Source organism: Dipodomys ordii, unplaced genomic scaffold (assembly GCF_000151885.1).
Source record: "Dipodomys ordii isolate 6190 unplaced genomic scaffold, Dord_2.0 Scaffold4, whole genome shotgun sequence".
NCBI classification, from domain to species: domain Eukaryota; kingdom Metazoa; phylum Chordata; class Mammalia; order Rodentia; family Heteromyidae; genus Dipodomys; species Dipodomys ordii.
The window spans coordinates 1,285,841-1,305,809 of record NW_012267220.1 but is presented as its reverse complement, the minus strand read 5'-3'; the positions used below and the strand labels follow the sequence as shown (position 1 = coordinate 1,305,809).

At 42.9% G+C, this 19,969-nt stretch overlaps 1 protein-coding gene across 1 annotated transcript in view; it reads left to right on the top strand.

The window, feature by feature from the left end:
• Sh2d4a (SH2 domain containing 4A) overlaps window positions 1–19,969 on the top strand; it is a 43,481-nt gene that overhangs the window by 16,088 nt on the left and 7,424 nt on the right. The window contains exons 5-8 of the mRNA XM_013023577.1: window positions 11,952–12,032; window positions 15,653–15,764; window positions 17,621–17,813; window positions 18,544–18,638. Of these exons, the coding sequence (XP_012879031.1) occupies window positions 11,952–12,032; window positions 15,653–15,764; window positions 17,621–17,813; window positions 18,544–18,638 (481 nt within the window). The remainder of the gene's footprint in view (window positions 1–11,951; window positions 12,033–15,652; window positions 15,765–17,620; window positions 17,814–18,543; window positions 18,639–19,969) is intronic.

Genomic DNA, 19,969 nt, shown 5'->3' with positions numbered 1-19,969 from the left:
ATCTCCAAATTACCCAGTGAATTGACATACTGGAGGCGTGCATGGCTCCCATGGTAGAGTAAGGTAGCAAGGGAAAGCTAAGGCCCTGAGTTCAAATCCTAGTACTGGCAAAAAAAGGCTTAAAATATATAGCACCAAAGTAATTATAAATTGTGTTGTATGTATTGAGGTTACCTGAGGGCTTTCCCCACATGCCCTAGAGAGACCCCCAAGTTTTGCCAGATTCAGTGTATATCCAGTGTGTGTAACAACACATCCCCCTTTCAAAGATCTCTAAAATCAAAAAAGAACAATAAACTCTCTCCTAGGTTTATTCTGTGCTTGAGTGATAGTCTCTTCCTTGTAAATACTGTTCAAAAGTAGGACAAAGTAATAAAATAGAAACTAAATAAATACCGTGATGGTTAGTCTCAAAGCACATCAAAGATATGATAGGGATATTGGACCTATTCCATTCCCTAGACATCGGCTAACGGGGTTGGATGGAAAGAGAAGGGAGGGGAAGGAGGCATTTAGATATGCGGAGTATGCAAATAACCAGGAGACAGATTTTTATATTTTGCTTTTCATCTTTCCCCTGTGTCAGGGACCTGTCAGGGTCTCCCGTGGTGCTTGCTGAAGTTCACTGTGACAGCGGGCTGCTCAGGAAGGAAGTTCATCTGCACAGTAGTGCTAGCATTTAAATGACAAGTCACCTACCATGTATGGAGCTCACTTCATGGCAGATTGATATATTTCTTTTTCTTTCACAGGAGGTTGAACTCAGCCTCATGCTCTCACTTGGCTTTTTCAGTTAAATCTAATGCTCTAACATTTGAGCCACATCTCCACTTCTAGATTTTTGCTGGCTAATGGGAGATAAGAATCTTATGAATTTTATTTTTGTCCAGACTGGCTTTGAATCATGATCCCTAGATCTCGGTCTCCTGAATAGCTAGGAGTACAGGCCTGAGCCACCAGCCCCAGGCTCTTCAGATGTATATTTTTATTGTTACCTCTGTCACTACAGTAAGTTGATTAGCATCCCCCTCTCCCAACTCATGTCTGCTCACAATGGGAAATTATCTGGAAATAGATCTTTGCGTATATAATTAAGAATGTCAAGATGAGATCATTGTGGATGGAGGGTAGCCTTTAAGTGGAATGACAGTCATCTTTGTTAGAGAAAGCCAGAGGGAGATTTGAGAGATGAAAACAAAGAAAAGAAAGCAAGTGAAGATGGAGCTGGAGAGGAGGTGGGTTGATCTAAGCCAAGAGTCACCAGATCCTAGAAGGGTCAAGAAAGACCCTTCCCAGAGTACTTAGAAGATGCTCAGGGTGGCCAAATCCTTGATTCTAGATCTCCAGTATCTGAAAGTATGAGAGAGTGAATATCTGATGTATTCAGCCACTAAGCTTATGGTTATTTGTTTCAGGAGTTCTAAAAAATGAAAAATTACTTTTGTGTACAGTTTCTCAGAAATGTTGCATCTTGTTGTCTCAATTATAAAGTAGTTATTTGTATTGAGTAGAAACTATTTTGGAGAGACTTATATCCTTTCTGAGATACCAGAAAATAACTTGAACCTGGACTTCTTCAGTTACCCTATTAACTCTTGAGTTTCCTACTTACACAAAGGGAATGTATAAATTGTCTGTAAGACAGAATGATAGCACAGATGATCACATCCAGAGCTCTATACCCGGGTATACATCACTTCCCATTGGAAAAGGGGACTTGCCTGTGGGACAAAAGAGAAAACCCTTGACATGGGCAATTGCCTGTGGAACTAATGGGGTGTCCCAGTTTCACTACATCAATCCCTTAAAATGGAAAAATCTGTTCTGGTAGAACCTGAGTGAGATTTGGCTGTAGACTAATGGGAAGAGAGATCATGACATTGTTGGTTTTGATGAAAAAAGGGACCACATGTGAACCAAGGAACAAAGGCAGGTTCTAGAAACAAAAAGACCAGGATTGCTCCCCAGAAGTCTTTATAAGTAACACAGCTCTACCAACATGAGTTTAGCGCAGCATGGTCTCTGACCTATGAAATGGAAGGTAATCAATTTGTGTTTCTTAAAACCACTAAATTCATCGTGATTTATGACACTATCAATAGACAATGTCATAGATTTTGTGATGAGTAAATGAGGTACAAACAAGTAAAACCTGGTATAAAGCTTTTTCTCTGGTACATAATTCACATCAGGTATTTGGTAAGCTCATTCCCTGTTCCCCTACAAGAATTTTAACTTTTTAATGTAGACAAGCCAGGAGACTAAGCCAGGATGACTGGCTTCCTCCATTCTTTCCCATGGGACTTCATTTCCCATTGTGTACTAGGCATGAAGGAGAAAATGGTGATATGGAAGCAGTGGTTGGCTGGAGAGGCAGGGAGATGCTTTCCCTAACATGCAATCCCGAAGGATAATAAGTGATCTGAGGAGAGGAATGAGTTTCTCAGCCCCTATTCTCATTCTCAAGTGGGTGTAGTGAACAGAAGCTGATCTTATATGAGTGAAAACATGCAAGCTGACTTAGAGTTCATGAAGTTATTTCCTTTCTCATACTGTTAACAATGAAGCAAACAACGCCAGTATTTGCACTTGTTTTGTGCAAATGAAGAAATCAATGTTCAAAGAGATTGTAAGATCTGTCTTCAAGATCTCTTCAAGAGATTGTAAGATCTGTCTTCAAGGACTTTCAAGTCTTTGTTTTGCTTATCTATTTTGGTCCACATTCTCCATCACAAGATGAAATGCTTAGAAAACGACTTACCACCTTCCCCAGCCTTCTTCAGAACTCTCTGCTGGGAAATCAAGGCTAGAGTGCTGACACACATCCAGCACATCCCCAAAATGGAATTGGATGGCTGAGATGATTCCTTGTAAGTTTTCTTCTAGTTGTAAACATTCACATCTGAAACCCATACCACCTGAAGCCTGAGCAGAAAAACAGAAGTAGGGTTTCCATAGAGTTTTCTGGTGGATGAACTATTCGGTGAGGTCTACGCAATTACCTAAAAGCAGCAGTTGGGCAGAGATGTGATATGCAAGTTCAAGGTTAGCTCAGCATTATTTCTGTGATAAGAAAAAGTGACACATTCTTCCATCAAGTGACAACCCTGTCTGGACCTGCCTTCTACCAACTCACAAACTTACTGCTTAGGACTGGATGTGGGGCTCATTCCTGTAATCCCAACTCCTGGGGAGGTAGAAGAAGGAGGATTATGGTTCCAGACTGGTTTGTGCAGACAAGTTCATGAGACCCCTTTTCAATCCATAACTGGGCAGAGCAGTGTGTGCCTGGCACTCTGAGCTACATGGGAGGCCAAGATTGGGAGAATGGAATCTCCAGGTCAAGGCAGGCAGAAAAGTCCTCATCCAAACTCCATCTAAACAGAGGGAAGATGGACTTAGTGGCAGGCATCTGTATCCCAGCAGCAATGGGATGTCTAAAGCACTCCTGGGTGGAAAGCAGGACCCTATCCTAAAAATAGCCATTAAAAACAGGTCTGGAGGCATGGTTCAGCAGTAAAGCACCAGCCTAGCAAGCAGATGGCCCCACATTCAAGCCCCAGATGAAGAATTAAAGGGATGCAAAGATGCTGATGAGCAAGGCCCCGTGTGAACAGGCTCCTGTGCCTGGGGGAAAGGAGGAGGAGCTGGGAGGCCCCTCTCTCTTCATGACCCCCCTCAATGTGGTCAGTCGTTGGAAAGACCTGAGCGTGGAGGAGATGGATCTGTACTGAGTGCAGCTGGAAAGATGGCAGCGTCTGCCAACTCAGCGATGAGCCCCTGCGTTTCTCTGTTTAGGTAATTTGCAGTCTGGGAACTCATTACTCAGGAGACAGACTGTCCTTGCCCCCGAAGGCGACCTTGAATAAATCAGTGTCTGCTCACTCATAGATGTTATCTCCAGAGGATTATTCCACTAGTTTTTACAGAATTTGGCCTTCAGAGTCGGCCACGAGGCTAAACAAGAGATTAAGCAAGTTCAAACACAAACATCTGGTATTCAAAGCATTGCAATAAAAATTTTTTTTAAAAAAGAGAACATTTTGCAGCCAACAGACCAGAAAGCCTCCACCAGAGTCTTCCCTGGACCCATGTTTAACCGCAGGCCCCCCCCCAAGCACGAAGAAACAAAATGCCCCCACTTCCTCAAAACGCTGAAACTTACTTTTTGGTGGCACTAGGGTTTGAACTCAGAGCCTTCCACTTGCTAGGCAGGTGTTCTACCACTTGAGCCATGATTACCAGTTTTTTAATGCTTTTAACAATTAGGTTTTAGGTAGTTTCCTCAAGGTTTTGCACTGGCTTGATTTTAGGCTGATCCTCACACCTTGGATTAGCTAGGCAGCGGGGCTTATAGTTATACCCCATCGCTCTTGGTCTATTAGACTAGGATCGTGGTGTTGTTAACTTTTTGTCTAGATTGTCTTCAAATTGCAATCCTCTTCATCTTGCCTCTCAAAAGCTGGATTACAGGGATGAGCCACTAAACCCAGGCCTCTCATGATTAGTCATTTCTCTATAACATGATAATGATACACTCCCCTTAAAACATATATTTTAGTTGTAAACTTAATGCTGAAACCATGGTCATTTTCAGTTGTGTTTTATAAGTGTTGTTCTCACTCTCAGCCATTCTCATTAGTACATAGCAATTAGAGAGTTATCTGTAAGATGACTTTAAGATGTAATGAAAGGCCAGATGTTGTAATCCCAGCTAATTAAGAGGCAGATATATGGAGACTTGTTGTTCAAGGCTAGCCTGGGGCAATAGTTAGTAAAAGCCCATCTGAACAAATGGGATGTGCATGGTGGTCCATATGTATAATCTTAGCAGCAGCAAAGAAGAGGCATGGGGGAAAAAATTGAATACCCTTCCCAAATAACTGAATAATTGATAACCAAAGCAAAAAAGGGGGTTCTGGGGACATGGTTCATGTGGTAGAGCAGCTACCTAGCAAATGCAAAGCCCTGATTTCAAGCCTTAGTAATACAAAAAATAAAGTTAAAAACTTCTTCTCGTCTACCTCCCTTCTAAATCAAAATTAAACTGTCTAGTCTGAAGCTAGTGGTTCCCCCGAGCTGTCTTAATTGTTTGCTTTTATAAAGAAGTGATCTGGAAGTGAACGTCAGGCTACATCAGACTGTGTGGCAACCAAACAGTGGGGTTTTGTGTAGCTTGAGCTCCTGTCAGGTGGAAGAGACTGTTTCAGGTGTAAAGCCAGGCTGAGCCCTGAAGCTGGGTGAGTAGTGGGGCTGAGAAACCTGCATCCATGCCCAAGTAGACCTTGAGCCCAGGTTAGCAGACCCACTGTGGTGCTGCCAGTGCTTATTGCCGACCGTTGGCCATGGCACCAATCTCCAGGCGGTCAAGGAGTTGGGTGCCTTTATAATAAGGAACCTAGTTGTAAACAGCACAAGGAAATCCATTTCTGAGATGTGTGTGTCTGTGTGAATGAGTGTATGCACATGTGTGTGTGTGTCAGTACTAGGGCTTGAACTCTAGATCAGGGCACTTTCCTGTAGTTTTTTTGCTCACAGCTGATGCTCTACCACTTGGAGATACAAATCCCACATTGGACTTTGAAGTGTGCTGCTCAGATCTCAGCCTCCTGAGTAGCTAGGATTATAGGCGTGAGCCACCCAAGCCTGCCTTGTTCTCCTCCTTTATATGAAACAATTCCCTTACTTCTGCTGCTTGTCTTCATGGAGACAGTGCAAGGCTGGCCTTTGGAGCTCTCCTATCAGAAAGGCTTTGCTACAGCAGCCATTCCGGTCTCCACATTGTGGGCTGTTTTCTGCTCTGTCTGCTGTTTGCACACCGCTTTATGAGGGGCTGCCAGGGAGTGAGTGCAATAGATGCAAACTCTTGCTCACCCACGATAACAACTCCATGTCTCCAGTGTTCACAATACACTCAGATGCTAAATAGATGAAATGTTACTTGCCACTATGCCTTTCAGTCTCACATTGTAGTACAATCTGCCCGACTGTTAAGCTGGAGGATCCAGTAGTCTCTGTATATAAGTTTTGCTGAGAACAACATTAGAAAAATGGGGAAAAGATTTCCTCAGGCTTCCATCATCCCGATTCATGTTTCAGTAAAATCATGGGATGTGTTTTCAGTAATAAAATTTAGAGTCCTGCATTTCATCTTCTTAGTCCAGTTGGTCATAGGAACCTCTCTCTGTCTCTGTCTCTCTCTTTCTCTCCTCATTATTCTTTATTTTTTCCATTTTAGAGGAAAAAGCTCACTCCTAGGAAACCCAAAGGCTTTACCTTATAGTCATCTTTGAGAAATTTCCTCTTAAGTAAAATGGTTGGGAAGATGATGATCTGATTATTTTAGTTATGTGGGTAATGAGATGGGTGAGTTATATAGATCATTAGTTTTCACAGTACTTGAATCTATTTGATCGATACTAAAATTAGATCCCATATATTTTTGAATGATTAAGAGAGCACTTTAAGCCAGGTACTGGTGGCTCATGCCTGTAATTCTAGCTACTCAGGAGGCTGAATTCTGAGCATCAAAGCCAGCTAGGGCAGGAAAGTCTATGAGATCTTATCTCCAATTAACCACTAGAAAACCGGAAGTGGTATTGTGACTCAGAGTGGTAGAGCAAAAGAGCTCAGGAGCAGAGGCCAAGCCCTGAGTTCAAGCCCCATGATTGACAAAAAAAAAAGCATTAATTTACCTGTTAATTGTGAGTCCTAATAATTGTGAGTCCTATTCTCTCTGCTGGGAGAGGGTGTGTCCAGGTGGTGGAGAGCTAGGCTGATGTGTTATTTGCTCTTGTGAAAATTATATTATAGCCAACATTTCTATTAAATAATATCTTTTATTTAAGAGGTATAGGAGAATAAAATGAGTGAAAGGTACTTTCTTTATAAACACTTAATTACAAATTAACTCATCATTTTCTTCTTTCCCACAAATTTCTACTAATAATGTTGTGCTTATTAGAGATAAACATTGGCTTAGTTGAAATAAAAGGCACTTTGGTGTTTTTGTCTGCTTGCATAACTGGCATTTTAAGCAAAATGAATATTAAGTTAAAAGCCATAATGAACATTTTTTGCCTGTTTTAAAAAGTGAATATAATCATGATGATCCTTCTTATTTGACACTCTGTGGGATAAATACAGTTAGCAGCCATGTGGTGGTGATGGTGCCCAGGGCATCTATTCCTAACCCACAGGCTTCTGTAGAGGAATTGTGACATCTCTATGCTGAGCAGTATGTGTGTGTGTGTGTGTGTGTGTGTGTGTGTGTGTGTGTGAACACACTATTTCTTGGCTGATCTCAATGGAATATACACAGAGATCTCACCAGGTTCTTCATTCTGAGTTGGGTATCTGTAGTAGGTCCCCTGGCTCCTAATATTAGCTTTCAGTTTCTCTCTTTATTGTTAGTAGATTGTACATAAAGACTCATAAAAGTGTTTTGCGTTAACTGTCCCACAGATTTTTTTCTTTCGTATTAGTACATATGAATACTTCAAGGAAATTCCATGCTAATAATTCCATGCATGCATACAGTGTACTCTGAGAAAGGTCACTACCTCCATTACATTTCTGTTCTTTCTCCTTCTTTGTTCCCCCTTTTTCAATCAGTTTGGTGGGTTTCATGATCTCCCATAGGTCTGTAGTGGCTGCAGAAGTTTGTGCAATGCGGCAGGTGGGAGATGATGGCAGGGAATACTCTGAGAAGACTTGAGTCCCCAGCTCTCTTGCCAACTAACAGGCCACCTTACCTCTTTGGTAACTGGATAATACCCATTCTGACAATGGATATGAAAGTCAAAGGATGTAGTAGACTCGAAAGTGCTTTTCAAGCCAATTGTACACCTGCAGAGGTAGCTCTTCTCCCTTGCTTTTGTGTGGTGATGACTCAAGAGTGTATTTATCAAATGAGAGCTTCAGAGAAGGTGTGGTGCCATCTCTGGGAAACTCCTTCATCCTTCCTCTGGGAATGCTTACATCAGCAATGGAATTTCTGTGTCTCTTTTTCTGGTATTGGCCTCATAGTCATCACTTTTGAGCCCATTAGTCTGGTGTATTTCTTTTTTTTTTTTTCTTTTTCAGTCCTTGGGCTTGAACTCAGGGCCTGAGGACTGTACCTGAGCCTCTTTGTGCTAATGGCTAGTGCTTTACCACTTGAGCCACAGTGCCCCTTCCAGTTTTTCCTGAGTGATAAAAGTCTTATGGGCTTTTCTGCCCAGGCTGGCTTCAAATTGCAATCCTTAGATCTCTGCCTCCTGAATAGCTAGGATTATAGGAGTGTGCCACTGGTACCTGGTTGGTTGGCTGATTTTTTTTTTTAATAATAGAAATTTGTTTTGGATGACATTATTTTCAGTCTACTGACTGAAAATTCTACTTGGTATAGTTTGTGGATCTTTAGATTATCTAAGTAAATTCAAATGAACTGCTCTAAGTAGGTCTTAAAGTCTTCATATTTAACATTTTAAGACAATGATAAATCTTGGTTCACCCTGAAAAGCAGATATTGTGTTTTCTTTTTATAATAAATTTAAATCCTATGGTACATAAATTGTGCAGGATTTACACTCTGCCTTAAACATAGTAAAGTATTTGAGCAGAAGTATTCAGCCCTGAGGTGGTAGTTAAGCAAATCAATTTTATCTTAAAATACTTCTACTCAAGAACCAACTTGTGAACTTTGGTTCTGAAAACAGAGCTTAACATGTGAAAGACAGAGGAAGTCTGTCGCCTCCTACCCTGCAATGGTTTGCTTGAATTCACACTGTCTGGCACCTTGACTGGGCGTAGCTGTGGGTTGTTTTTGGAATATTAATACCTCATCACATCTGGTAAGTGCTAACACACTGCCTGTGTTCACAGTGCCAGTGAAGGAAAAGGTACATGGTGATAAGAGGAAGGAAGTTAAGAAGATTCTTAGAGAGCAGGTGGTAAGAAAACAATGTGTGCATGCCCAGCATAGTCCTAGGAGATAGAATAATTCATGTAGGTTACTAAACCTACATGAATTTTTCTCCATGCATATGACATTCATTGGTAAGAGATGGGATGGGGGTATAGTTTGCAAAATAGACAACACTTTTCAGAATAAGGTCACTGTGTCAGATGTCTGCTAGCCTAATGCTAATTCAGGAAATGGGATGGTTGGAGAGCTAAAAAACAGAGCACGGTGAGGTGCAACTGACAAAGTCCTGGCTTAGAAATCTCTTGTTGCAAGGGTGTACTAGTGAGCTTTCCGTAACCAGCCTCTGAAATAATCAACATCTTAAGAGAGAAGACTTGTTTTCACTCACAGTTTTAGAGATTTTGTTGGAGATCAGCTGATCTGGTTGTTTGAGGCCTCTGATGAGGCGTCCGACCACAGCAAGAGCACGTGGTAGAATAGAACCAACCTCCTGGCCAGGCACCTGAAGAGGCAAAGAAGAGGCCATTGTCCTATAATCTGTCTTGAGGGCACGCCACAATAACCTAAAGAACTCCCACTAGGTCTGGCCTCTTAAAACTTAGCACTACCTCAAGGGCTCTGCCTTGAGTATGTGGGCCTTTGGGCCACATTCTAAGTCCAAAGTACAGAAATAGTCCCAGGTCCTCTGATTGCCCGAGTGTAGCTAGACTATATGGAGCTTTGGCTAGGACACTTAAGGAGATATCAGAGAATGGTAGTTACCTGATGCCTAGTTTTCAACATACAAGAAACAGATCCTTTTTTCCCCCCCAAAATAATGCCTTACTTCATAGGTCTTAGATCAGTGAAGAAAGAATTTTTTTTTTCTGATGTGTGGTTTTACTGTGTAGCCAGGCTGTCTTCCAACTTAAGGTCCTCCTGCTGAAGCCTCCCAAATACCGGGATTATAGGCATGCACCAACATAGGCTTCATCTTGGACTCCTGATCAGACTTTCACAAAACCTGTTGGAGTAGTTCATGAGTCAAGGAGCTATTAATGTACTGTTCTGTTTTAGATACAGAGTAGCTAAGTGACCTTTTATCATAATAGAATGAAAATATAGTGAAAGAGAATATGTTAAGTAGTGATTGGGAAACAGATCCATTACTGAGCCAGGTAATAAGCCTATGAAATTGCCTAACCCAAATCTCATTTTCCTATCACTATAATGTCAACATAGTGGGGGGGAAAGTATGAACAATGGCATTAACTAGCTGAGACTGAGAATGGCAACAGCTCCTTTGAGATTCCGTTTCCTCATCTGAAAAGGGAGCATCATGTTGCCCATTCATCAGAGGCATTATGTGAAGTACCAGCAATAACTTAGGAACTCACTCAAACAGTTGCTATACCCATGGCTGGTCACCATGCGTAGAATTAGCGTTCATTGAACCCACCTCTCCCTCCTGTATGATGAACATTCTTTTTTTTTGTCAGTCATGGGGCCTGAACTCTGGGCCTGGGCGCTGTCCCTCAGCTCTTCAGCTCAAGGCGAGCGCTCTACCGCTTGAGCACCACTTCTGGTTTTCTAGTGGTTTATTGGAGATAAGAGTCTCACAGACTTTCCTGCCCAGGCTAGCTTTGAACCGTGGTTCCTCAGATCTCAGCCTCCTGAGTAGCTAGGATTACAGGCGTGAGCCACCGGCACTGGGCTGATGAACATTCTTGATAGAAAGCCAGGATATTGGGGACAGTTTGGCCAGCTAAGGCCACTGAAATTTTAAAACTATATTGTAAGTTAAAACACAGTAGAAGTTAATTTTTCTCTTAGAACAGTTTAGGGTGGGTGTCCTGGCTCCAGAGGACCCAGCGCACATAGTCCTAGAAGACCTTAGGATTTTTGTGGTTCTGTTATCCTTAGTGGCTACTGTGACCTTTGTAGCTTGTGGAGGTAGAAGTAGCCTAGAGGAATGTATGAAGGAGGTTTTAAGGGTCCAGATGGAAGTGACAAATGCCAGTTCCTACCTATATTCCATTGAAATACGTTATTGGCCTGGGCGCAGTTAATTGTAGGGAGATGCAGTTTAGCAGGGCAGCTATTTGCCCAGATGCTGGTAAAAAAATGTAACTGAGATAGCCAGGGTTTCTGCCATCCATACAGGTTTACACTTGGCATTGTAGTGACCCCACAGAGTCCTCTTACTCTTCACTGAATAGCCAAGCAGACCTTTTAGCTGACAGTTTCTGATACATACCAAATTTAGGATTCAGACACAGAACATGTAAGTCACAGTAATGGTGCTTGTGGTTGGCTCTCCACAGCTACACAGAGCAAAATGCCCATGAGGGCATTGTCTGCTCAGGCTCTGCACTGAGGCCAGAGAGAGGGTGATGAGAGCCAGTGAAATGTCTCTATGTTGGGAGCTGAGCTACCAAGCTGAGGGGTCAGCTTGTGGCAGGCAGGAATGGCACTGGGAATCAAGACCGAAGATGATCCTTCAGTTGCTTCCTGAGAAATCCATCGGGAACAGCAGAAACTTAGTGACTGGGTAATAAGGGCAGGGAGGGAGGAAGTGTGTAACACAGGTTGGGGAAGTGGGCAGGGATTCAGGCTCCCACTCGTGTTCTTCCAGGCATGTCCCTCTAGTCCTGGCGGGGAGCAAGACACTATACAGGTATGTGCTAGAGACTGAGACAGTTCTCTTGTCAGAGCTAATACAGGTTGTAGAGAACAATCAAGAAGAAAATTTAAGTTAAGAAGTAATGTTAATGTCTAGAAGTTCTGTAGGAATCCCAGGGCCAGACAGAAACAAGACACCCAAACTGTCAGCTCCTGGCATTTGGACACTAATTCATTCCTATGCCCTACTGAGCTGGGAAGTTAAGGCATCACATGTCTGCTGCTAGCTTTAATTGGCCCCTGGAAAAGGAGACTTGGATAGCTTGGCTGTGGGGGTTGGGCAGTATTAGTGAACATAACCAAGGAAGCATCGGCAGATTGGCTTCTGAAACTGCATGCCAGCTCTAAATGCTATAAAAAATGTGTCTCATTTAATTTTTAGTCAACCACCAGTTCTTCAAGAAATATTCAACAAATGTTGGCAGATTCTATCAATCGTATGAAGGCATATGGATTTCATCAGGTAAAAAAAGACTTCATGTTTTGTCTTCAGGGGGCTAAATGTATAGCCAGTTCCACTGATGTTTCACAAATTAGTCAATTAGTCTCATGCAGAATTGAAATTAGGCAGCAGAATGTGAAATCTGTCTTGAAAGCTGCAAACACAGCTATTCATCTTGCCCCATTTATCTCGAGTTGGCAATGTCTTGGATGCCAAGGCAAGAACAGATGCCAAGACGCATCTGATGACTTTTCACTGAAGAGCCAAGACACAGGCAACGTCCCGAGGGGCTGTGAACACTGAGGGAAGAATGATGTTGAAGAGCCATAAATGGCACACTAACCTTGGTAGCCCTAGTGAATTCTGATGGTGTGGCTTGTGTGCTTGTTTCTGTGAGTCTGGCCCTTGGAGACAGGCTACCTCTTTGGACATCCATGTCCAATGAGGCAAGACCCCTAGAGACATGTGATTGCTCTCCTGCCCATCCAGATGTGACATTGTTCCCACAGGCTAAGCTCATCTTCTGATATGCAGAAAACATAGTAAGAATAGGAGGCTGCCCAGAGGTCATGTGATCCTCAGGACTGAGACCCTCACTCCTTCATGGGGACACACATGGAAACTGGGACAGCTCACAGCTTTGAGACTTCAAGAAGTCACACGTGATGAAGTTTTGGAATGCTAGTCCACACAGGCATATTGATGATACAATACAGTGTGTCCTCTATATCTACTTAGATTCAACCACTGGTTGAAAATATTTGGAGGAGAATTTTATCTGTATCGACCATGTACTGCCTTTTTGTTTATTATCCTTTAAATAATACAGTGCAATAATTAGTTAGACAGCATTTCCATTGTATTAGGCATTACACGATTTAAAGTATGTAAGAGGAGATGCAGGTTCTATGCAAAGACTCTTCTATGGTATATAAAGTAATTATGGTATATCAGCAGGGGCTCCTGGGTACTGGAGGACAATGCACACATGCCTGTTTCTAAAACAAGAGCAGTGAAGGACTTAAGGGAAGTTTTCAGCTGCGCCACCAAGATTATGTTATATTAAGTGATCTAGGACAGTCCATGTATTCACTCAACAATCATTTCTTGAATGTGTGCTGTGTGCTGGGTTCTGGGGTGGAAATTGCAAACATTTTTATGAGCAAATTACATCCAGCTTCCCTTCTCAGGGAACTTATTGCCAGTTGGGGGGAGGGGGACAGATGAGAACTTGGAAACCAGGTGATCGTATGTGCATGGCGGGAGATGAAGCAGGATGAGGGAGTTAAGGAATGCTAGGAGAATGGGAGGTGGTGTTTTTAGACAGGCGGTCAGAGAGGGCCACTCTGAGAAGTCCTACAGAACAGAGACCTGAAGAAACGAGGGAACAGGTGGATGGATGTTGGGAACACAAGAGACAGCAGGTATCAAGGTATGAAGACAAGAACTGTCTTGACATGGTCCAAGATAGCAGATAAGTGGTGAGAATGAATGAGCCGCTCACTTGCCATGCTTCTATAAACAAGGGTGAGGGAACTTCCCATGCTAAACATGGGTAATGAATCAGGCTTCCTGCTCTTAGATACAGCTCTGGACTTCTTAGGTTTTCTAGCTGCTCTGAATAAGTCAAGAGATGAGAGCCAGATCTCATTTGCTGTTATTCTGTGAAGCTTGTTCATTTGGTCTCCTTCCCTATTGAGCTCAGAGGCAGGTTTACTAAATACAGCATTCTCAGACATTATGGCATGGCCTATCATCTAGCTACTTAATACCTGTGCAATTATTCATTTAATGTTTTCCTTCACTTTTTAAACTTCCTGCTTATTCGCACCAAGCTTCTATGATAGTACTAGTTTGATCTTACAGCAATGTTTTCTTAGCCACTTTGAAGACATGTGGCGTGTGGAACAGAGCTCCATCTTTAGTATTTCTGTTTAAATGTGGAAATAGCTCCCAGCGCTTCTGTGTACTTCAGGTCTGTGCACAGATTCAGTCAGGGATGGTACATTGTAACAGTCATTTCAAACTCTACATCTGTTCTTTGGTTTTTAGACTCCATTGTGTTTGCTAGCAAAAGGAGCTGAGCTCTAGAGAGGTTAACAGAGTAAGGAAAATAGAGGACACATAAAAGTTGTTGTATGTGAAGGACAGAATTTATGAATTGTCATTGCATTATACTGTGACTTTCTATGGTGATTAAAAACAAGTTTCTTAGCATTTAGATTTGTGTTTTAGTTGTGGCAAAATAATTCCACAGTAAGGGAGTCTGAAAGTCTTGATCTTTGTACAGGAAAAGAAAGGGAAAGAAAGAGAGAGGAAGGAAGGAAGGGAGGAGGGAGAGAAGAAAGGAAAGAAGGAAGGAAGGAAGGAAGGAAGGAAGGAAGGAAGGAAGGAAGGAAGGAGCTCACTGGTAATAAAGAAGAAGGACATAGGGCTAGTCTTTCAGTCTGTTTATTACTTTGCTATCAAGGCTTGTGTTAGTTTACCAGGTTGTACATTCACTTTGCTAAGGAACTCTTAGAAGGCCATATCCACATAAACACAGTACTTTTTAGGTCTAAATGATTCAGGTTTTCTCTTCAGTTTAAAATAAGTTCCCTTGATTCTACTTAATGAGATGTACTTAAAACCATGAAGACAGTAAATACCTTCCATTTATTTTTATACTATAATTTAAAAACTCCCTAATTCCATGTGCGTGCGCATGTGTGTGTGCACATGCTGAACCTGAGGCTTGAACTCAGGGCCGGGGCACTGTCCCTGAGCATTTTTGGTTGTTGTTCAAGGCTAGCTCTACCACTTGAGCCACAGATCTACTTCTGACTTTTTGGAAATTCATTGGAGATATGAGTCTCATGGACTTTCTTGCCCATGCTGGCTTCGAATTGCAATCTTCAGATCTCAGCCTCCAGTATAGCTAGGATTACAGGTGAGAACCACAGCACCCAGCCTGAATCCCCTTTTTAAAAGAGCCATCACATCCATTATTTTGCATTTTCCTTGCTGAATGGAAGTTTTAAAATATGCTTTTCTTTTTTCCTTAAGCAACAACGTTCCTTTCTGAACCAGCTGTGATGCCTCAGTTTTAGGCCTTGGTTAGACGCCACGCACAGCGCCCACTGCTTCTCTACCCCGTTAAGTAGTGTTTACGCTGTGTTGAGCAGTGTGTTGACTTCCGGAAGGCTATTTAGGGTGGTTAAGTGCTCTGTCTGGGTGAGAGATATGTTTACTGAAGCTATACTCATCATCTGCACTCTGCCTGGCACTTTGAAATGTAGCCCTCGCTATAACCCTGTGAAATACCTCTAACCTTCACTCTCAGGAGTGGGTCCTCGAGTTCCACAGCTGGGCAGCCATGGGATTCAGGTGTGGCTTGTATCCGATGCTCTTCTAGTAGGCTAGAGCAAATCACATGATACATGTATGGCAACAGCACAGGGAAGCCCCACTATGTAGAGTCATTAAAAACAAACAACAACACAAGAGTCAGGCAGGTTTTATGCCCTAGTCCTTCCAGAAAACTGCTGAATGGATCGATCACCAACGCTTCTCTCTCTCTCTCTCTCTCTCTCTCTCTGTCTGTCTCTCTTTTCTCTCTGTCTCTCTCTTCTCTCTCTGTCTCTCTCTCTTCTTTAACACAGAAGAAAGAACCCTTGAAGAAAAAACCAGATGAAGAAATCAAACAAGTAGAAGAAGAGAAAGCCAAGCAGATTTGTACGAGCTGGAAAGAAGATTCGGAGTGGCAGGCATCTTGTGAGTATGCAGAGGCCTTGTTCCCAGCTTACCGCCTCTCAGCTCTCAGTTCACATGATGATGCGTCCTGAAAGCACTTACAGGGGTCTAGAGAGGCAACGTAACACTAGATTCACTAAGTTAACTGGTAGTTTTGGGCCAAGTGCTTTTGAATAGAATTCTCCTCAGTTTATATCATGAAAATGGAGACCCCTGTACATGAAGGAATAGTGTGGATGGAACTCTGAGACCCATGCTTTAGGAGAGTGTTCAGGGCCTTTAGAATATGTCTTTTTGGCTTGGAGAAGAAAAATAAGTTAAAGATGAGCATAAAATATCACTATCTGAAAGTAAGTTATGAAGGAAAAGAGCTGGAAGATTATTAACCTGTCAACATTAGTTTTCTTAGAGGTGAGATTTCAGACTATTTATTTGTGTTTTCTGCCCTGTTTTGTTTTCCCCTAATGTTCAACAGTGCATGTCCCTTCTTTTCTAGTAAAAGGGCTTGAACTCAGAACCTGGTGCTCTAACTCACACCTGGCACTCTACCTCTTGAGCCACACCTTCAGTTTTGTATTTTGCTGGTAAACTGTAGATGTAATCTCAAAGGACTTTTCTGCCCAGACTGGCTTAGAGCTTTGATCCTCCAAATCTCAGCTTCCTGAGTAGGTAGGATTATAGGCATGAAGAACATGTAGCCAGCTAATAGTTCTATTCTTCACTGACACCCTGCAGTAGTTGCAGGACATAGTGATGTTTGCATACAGGTGTCTTTGTGAACCCGACTGCCTGCATGTGTTAGCATCCTTTCTGTGGCTCTGAGCAAACCTCCACCCCCTTCTGAGCTAGCTCTGCAGAGAGAACGCTACAGGAGAAGAACAAACCAATGTCAGCCACCCCAAGTGTAGGATGCTCAAGGATGCTAGAATTCAGTTGGAGAAGGAACCAAGATTCCATTAGACACAGACAAAAGCTACACTTCTAGCTTATCCCTTGAGACAGGTTGAACAAGAGTGCAGGACTGGCAGTATTTACAGAATGTTCACAATCTGAAATTTTTCTGCAGTCCCATTATGGCAAATGCTATTAAAATGATAATTTTGTGGGGAAGTGAAAATATTTACAAGAACCAATCCATAACCTTCTGTGCTAGGTACTGAAATCCCAGTGTAATAAAATCATCTGGAGACCTCTTTGAAGTCAAACACGACAGGATTTGACCAATAATGCCTGGACTGAAAATATACTCTGTGAAAATTACCTTTACATTCTGTATTAGTGGTTTTTTCACATTGTAAAATGAAACAAGTCTCCCCAGCCACCATAAAAAATACTGTTAAAGGCAACTATGGGATACTTTTACATGTATTAATATGTTCTATACTTCTTCTAGAATGTGCTTGGATAGCATCTCTTTACTTTTTGTCTGTCATACCAGTTCTGATTTGGTTTAGCTCCTGGGGTCTCTTTGATTGCCTTCTCCCTTTTTCCTGGTCTCAGTCACACAGCACCTGCCTTTCTGGTCATGGCTAATGACTCAAAGCATACTGTGTCCTGAATGTGGGTTTGGGAGGGGATGGGACACGTGCCTTTTATGCTAATTCCAATCCGCATGCAGCGAGAGGTTCCACGCTTACCCTTGCCAACTTCACCTGGGTCACCTCCCTTCCTCCCCCTCTTTCTTCGCACTCCCTCTCTGAAGGTCCTGAGTTCCTAAATGCAGACAGTGTGGAGAATGGGCCCTGAGGTCTGATCACAGGTATCGATGGATAGATGGTCCCTTCCCACCCTCGGATGACAGATGCCATGTGCACTGTCATGGTGTGCTGAGGACTGTGTCTCCAGGGGGTCTTTCTCACACCCTGTTGTTTTTCTAGTGCGAAAATCCAAAGCAGCGGATGAGAAGAGACGCTCCCTGGCTAAACAAGCGAGGGAAGACTACAAGAGGTTATCCCAGAGGGGAAGAAGCGGTGAGGGGCTGCAGAGTGGTCCCCAGAAGCCCCGGAGACCGCCCCTTCCACCCAAGCCCCAGTTCCTACCGCCAGCGGGGTGCCCACAGAAACTACCTGGGTAAGAAGCCACAGCCACACACCACTGCATTTAGATGTAGGGTAAAGACACATATCAAGGGACCCAGAGGTATAGGTGGCCTCAGACTCCGATCCTCCTACATCAGCCTCCTGTATAGATAGGGGGATTATGGGTGTCTGCCACCATACCTGGCTTTTTGTTTGATTGTGGGAGTTGGGGGAATGTCTCCTTGTCTCCCTAACATCTTGCCTGGGCTGGATTTGAGCTGCGATCTTCCCAATCTCCTTTCCAAGTAGCTAGGTGTACAGCTGTGGGTCATCATGCTAGGCTGTGGGCGCCCAGGTGTGATTGCAGTTGTCATTCTGAGATAAATAAATAGCCCACTTGATATTTGGAGAAATGGGACACACTCCTTTTTGTGAACGAACTCTCCCTGGTGAAGATGGTACCTTTGCCTCCTAGGCTGTGGCAGAATTAGGAAGAATAATGTGTGTTGGAATGTACCAGAAAAATACATTACGACCTCAGCAGGAGCCCATTCCTCATGTTCACTGAATAAAAGCATTTTTGATATTCTCTTGTCTATTAGTAAGTAGTGTTAGGGATCAAATCCAGGAATAATGCATGGTAGGCAAGAGCTCTACCATTGAGCCACAACCCCTGACCCTGGAATATTTAGAGAGAGAATGTGTGAAGTCAGGTACTGATTGAACAGAGCTATGAATATCCTTGCTTTCTGAAGTAAAACCTGGAACTACTTCTTTGTTAGGAATTTGGGGAATGAAAAACAAAAATCGGACTGCTTCGAGTCAGTAGTTACTGCCAATGCCTTCCCCACCTCCAATACCAGGGCTGGAATTAAGGGTCTGTTCTTTAGCCTTTTCAATCAAGGCTGGCACTCTACCACTTGAGCCATGCCTCTACTTCCAGCTTTTTGCTGGTTAGTTGGAGATAAGAGTTGCAGGAACTTTTCTGCCCATACTGGTATTGACCCTTGATCCTCATTTAGAGTGGCCAAGATCACAGGCATGAGCCACCAGCATCCAAATTCTTTTTTCTTTAAACAAGGAGACTTGAGGGTGGGCCTTTCTTCAGTCATGATGGCTGCTTGCCCGGCTGAAAGAAAGAGTCCATATTTACACAAAGAGCTCAACACCCATGGACCATGCACTAGGGAGGGACCGTTGAGGGCATGATGTTTTCTTTCTGGACAGGGCAGCCTCTGTTGTGAGCTGTTCTGGGCTCAGTTTTTCCAGATGAAGAGGAGGCAGCATGAAGTACTTCTGGTGTGTCAGACTGGATGGGGTGAGGCTTGGGATCTTAAACAGCCATGACAGAGGTCAGCCAGGAGCCAGCCGAGGAGAAGACAGACACGCACTCTGTCTTTGGAGATTTTTGCTCCATCCCTAAGGATCATTGAGAGGAAAAGAACCTAATTTGGAAGCTAGTACAATTGTATGCCTATGAAAAAGCTGTCTGCTTCCAGGGGAAGTCAAATATTAGAGGGTATCTTTTCCAAAATGCTCGAAAATCACAAGGGATCATATATCCACATGTACGCATGTGGACATATAATCATGACTAGTTCACGTTAGCATATGTCATGGCATTAATGTACATTATGAGACATTGCAGTAGTTCATCTTCCCTCTCTGTTATTGCTGTGTTTTGGAATTTTTTTTGGTCTGTCTGTATTGGGTTTGAACTCAGAGCCTCATGTTCTTGTTGCTTGGCTTTTTCTCTCAAGGCTGGTGTTCTACCATTTGAGCCATACCTCTACTTTTGGCTTTTTTTTTCTGGTTAGTTAGAGAAAAATGTCTCACAGATTTGTCTGCCTGGGTTGGCTTTGAACCATGATCTTTGGATCTCAGCCTCCACAGTAGTTAGCATTACAGGCTACAGGTGTGAGGTAGCAGTGCCCAGTATGTTGGCTTTGAACTGAATTCTGTGCACACAGTGGACTATTTGGGAAGGAGCTGAAATATGTTCACTGCATTGCAGACTTGCTTTTTGTAGTGAAATTCACTCCAGCCTAGAAATTAAGTTTGGCCTGTCACTTTATTGTAGAATTATTCTATTGCTTTTTCTTGCAGGCCTTCAGTCTTCTTCCTTGTTACTTTATATTTCTGACATTATCTTTTGGTTTTTGTTTCTTTTTGGGTGGGTCCAGTCATGGGGCCTGAACTCTGGGCCTG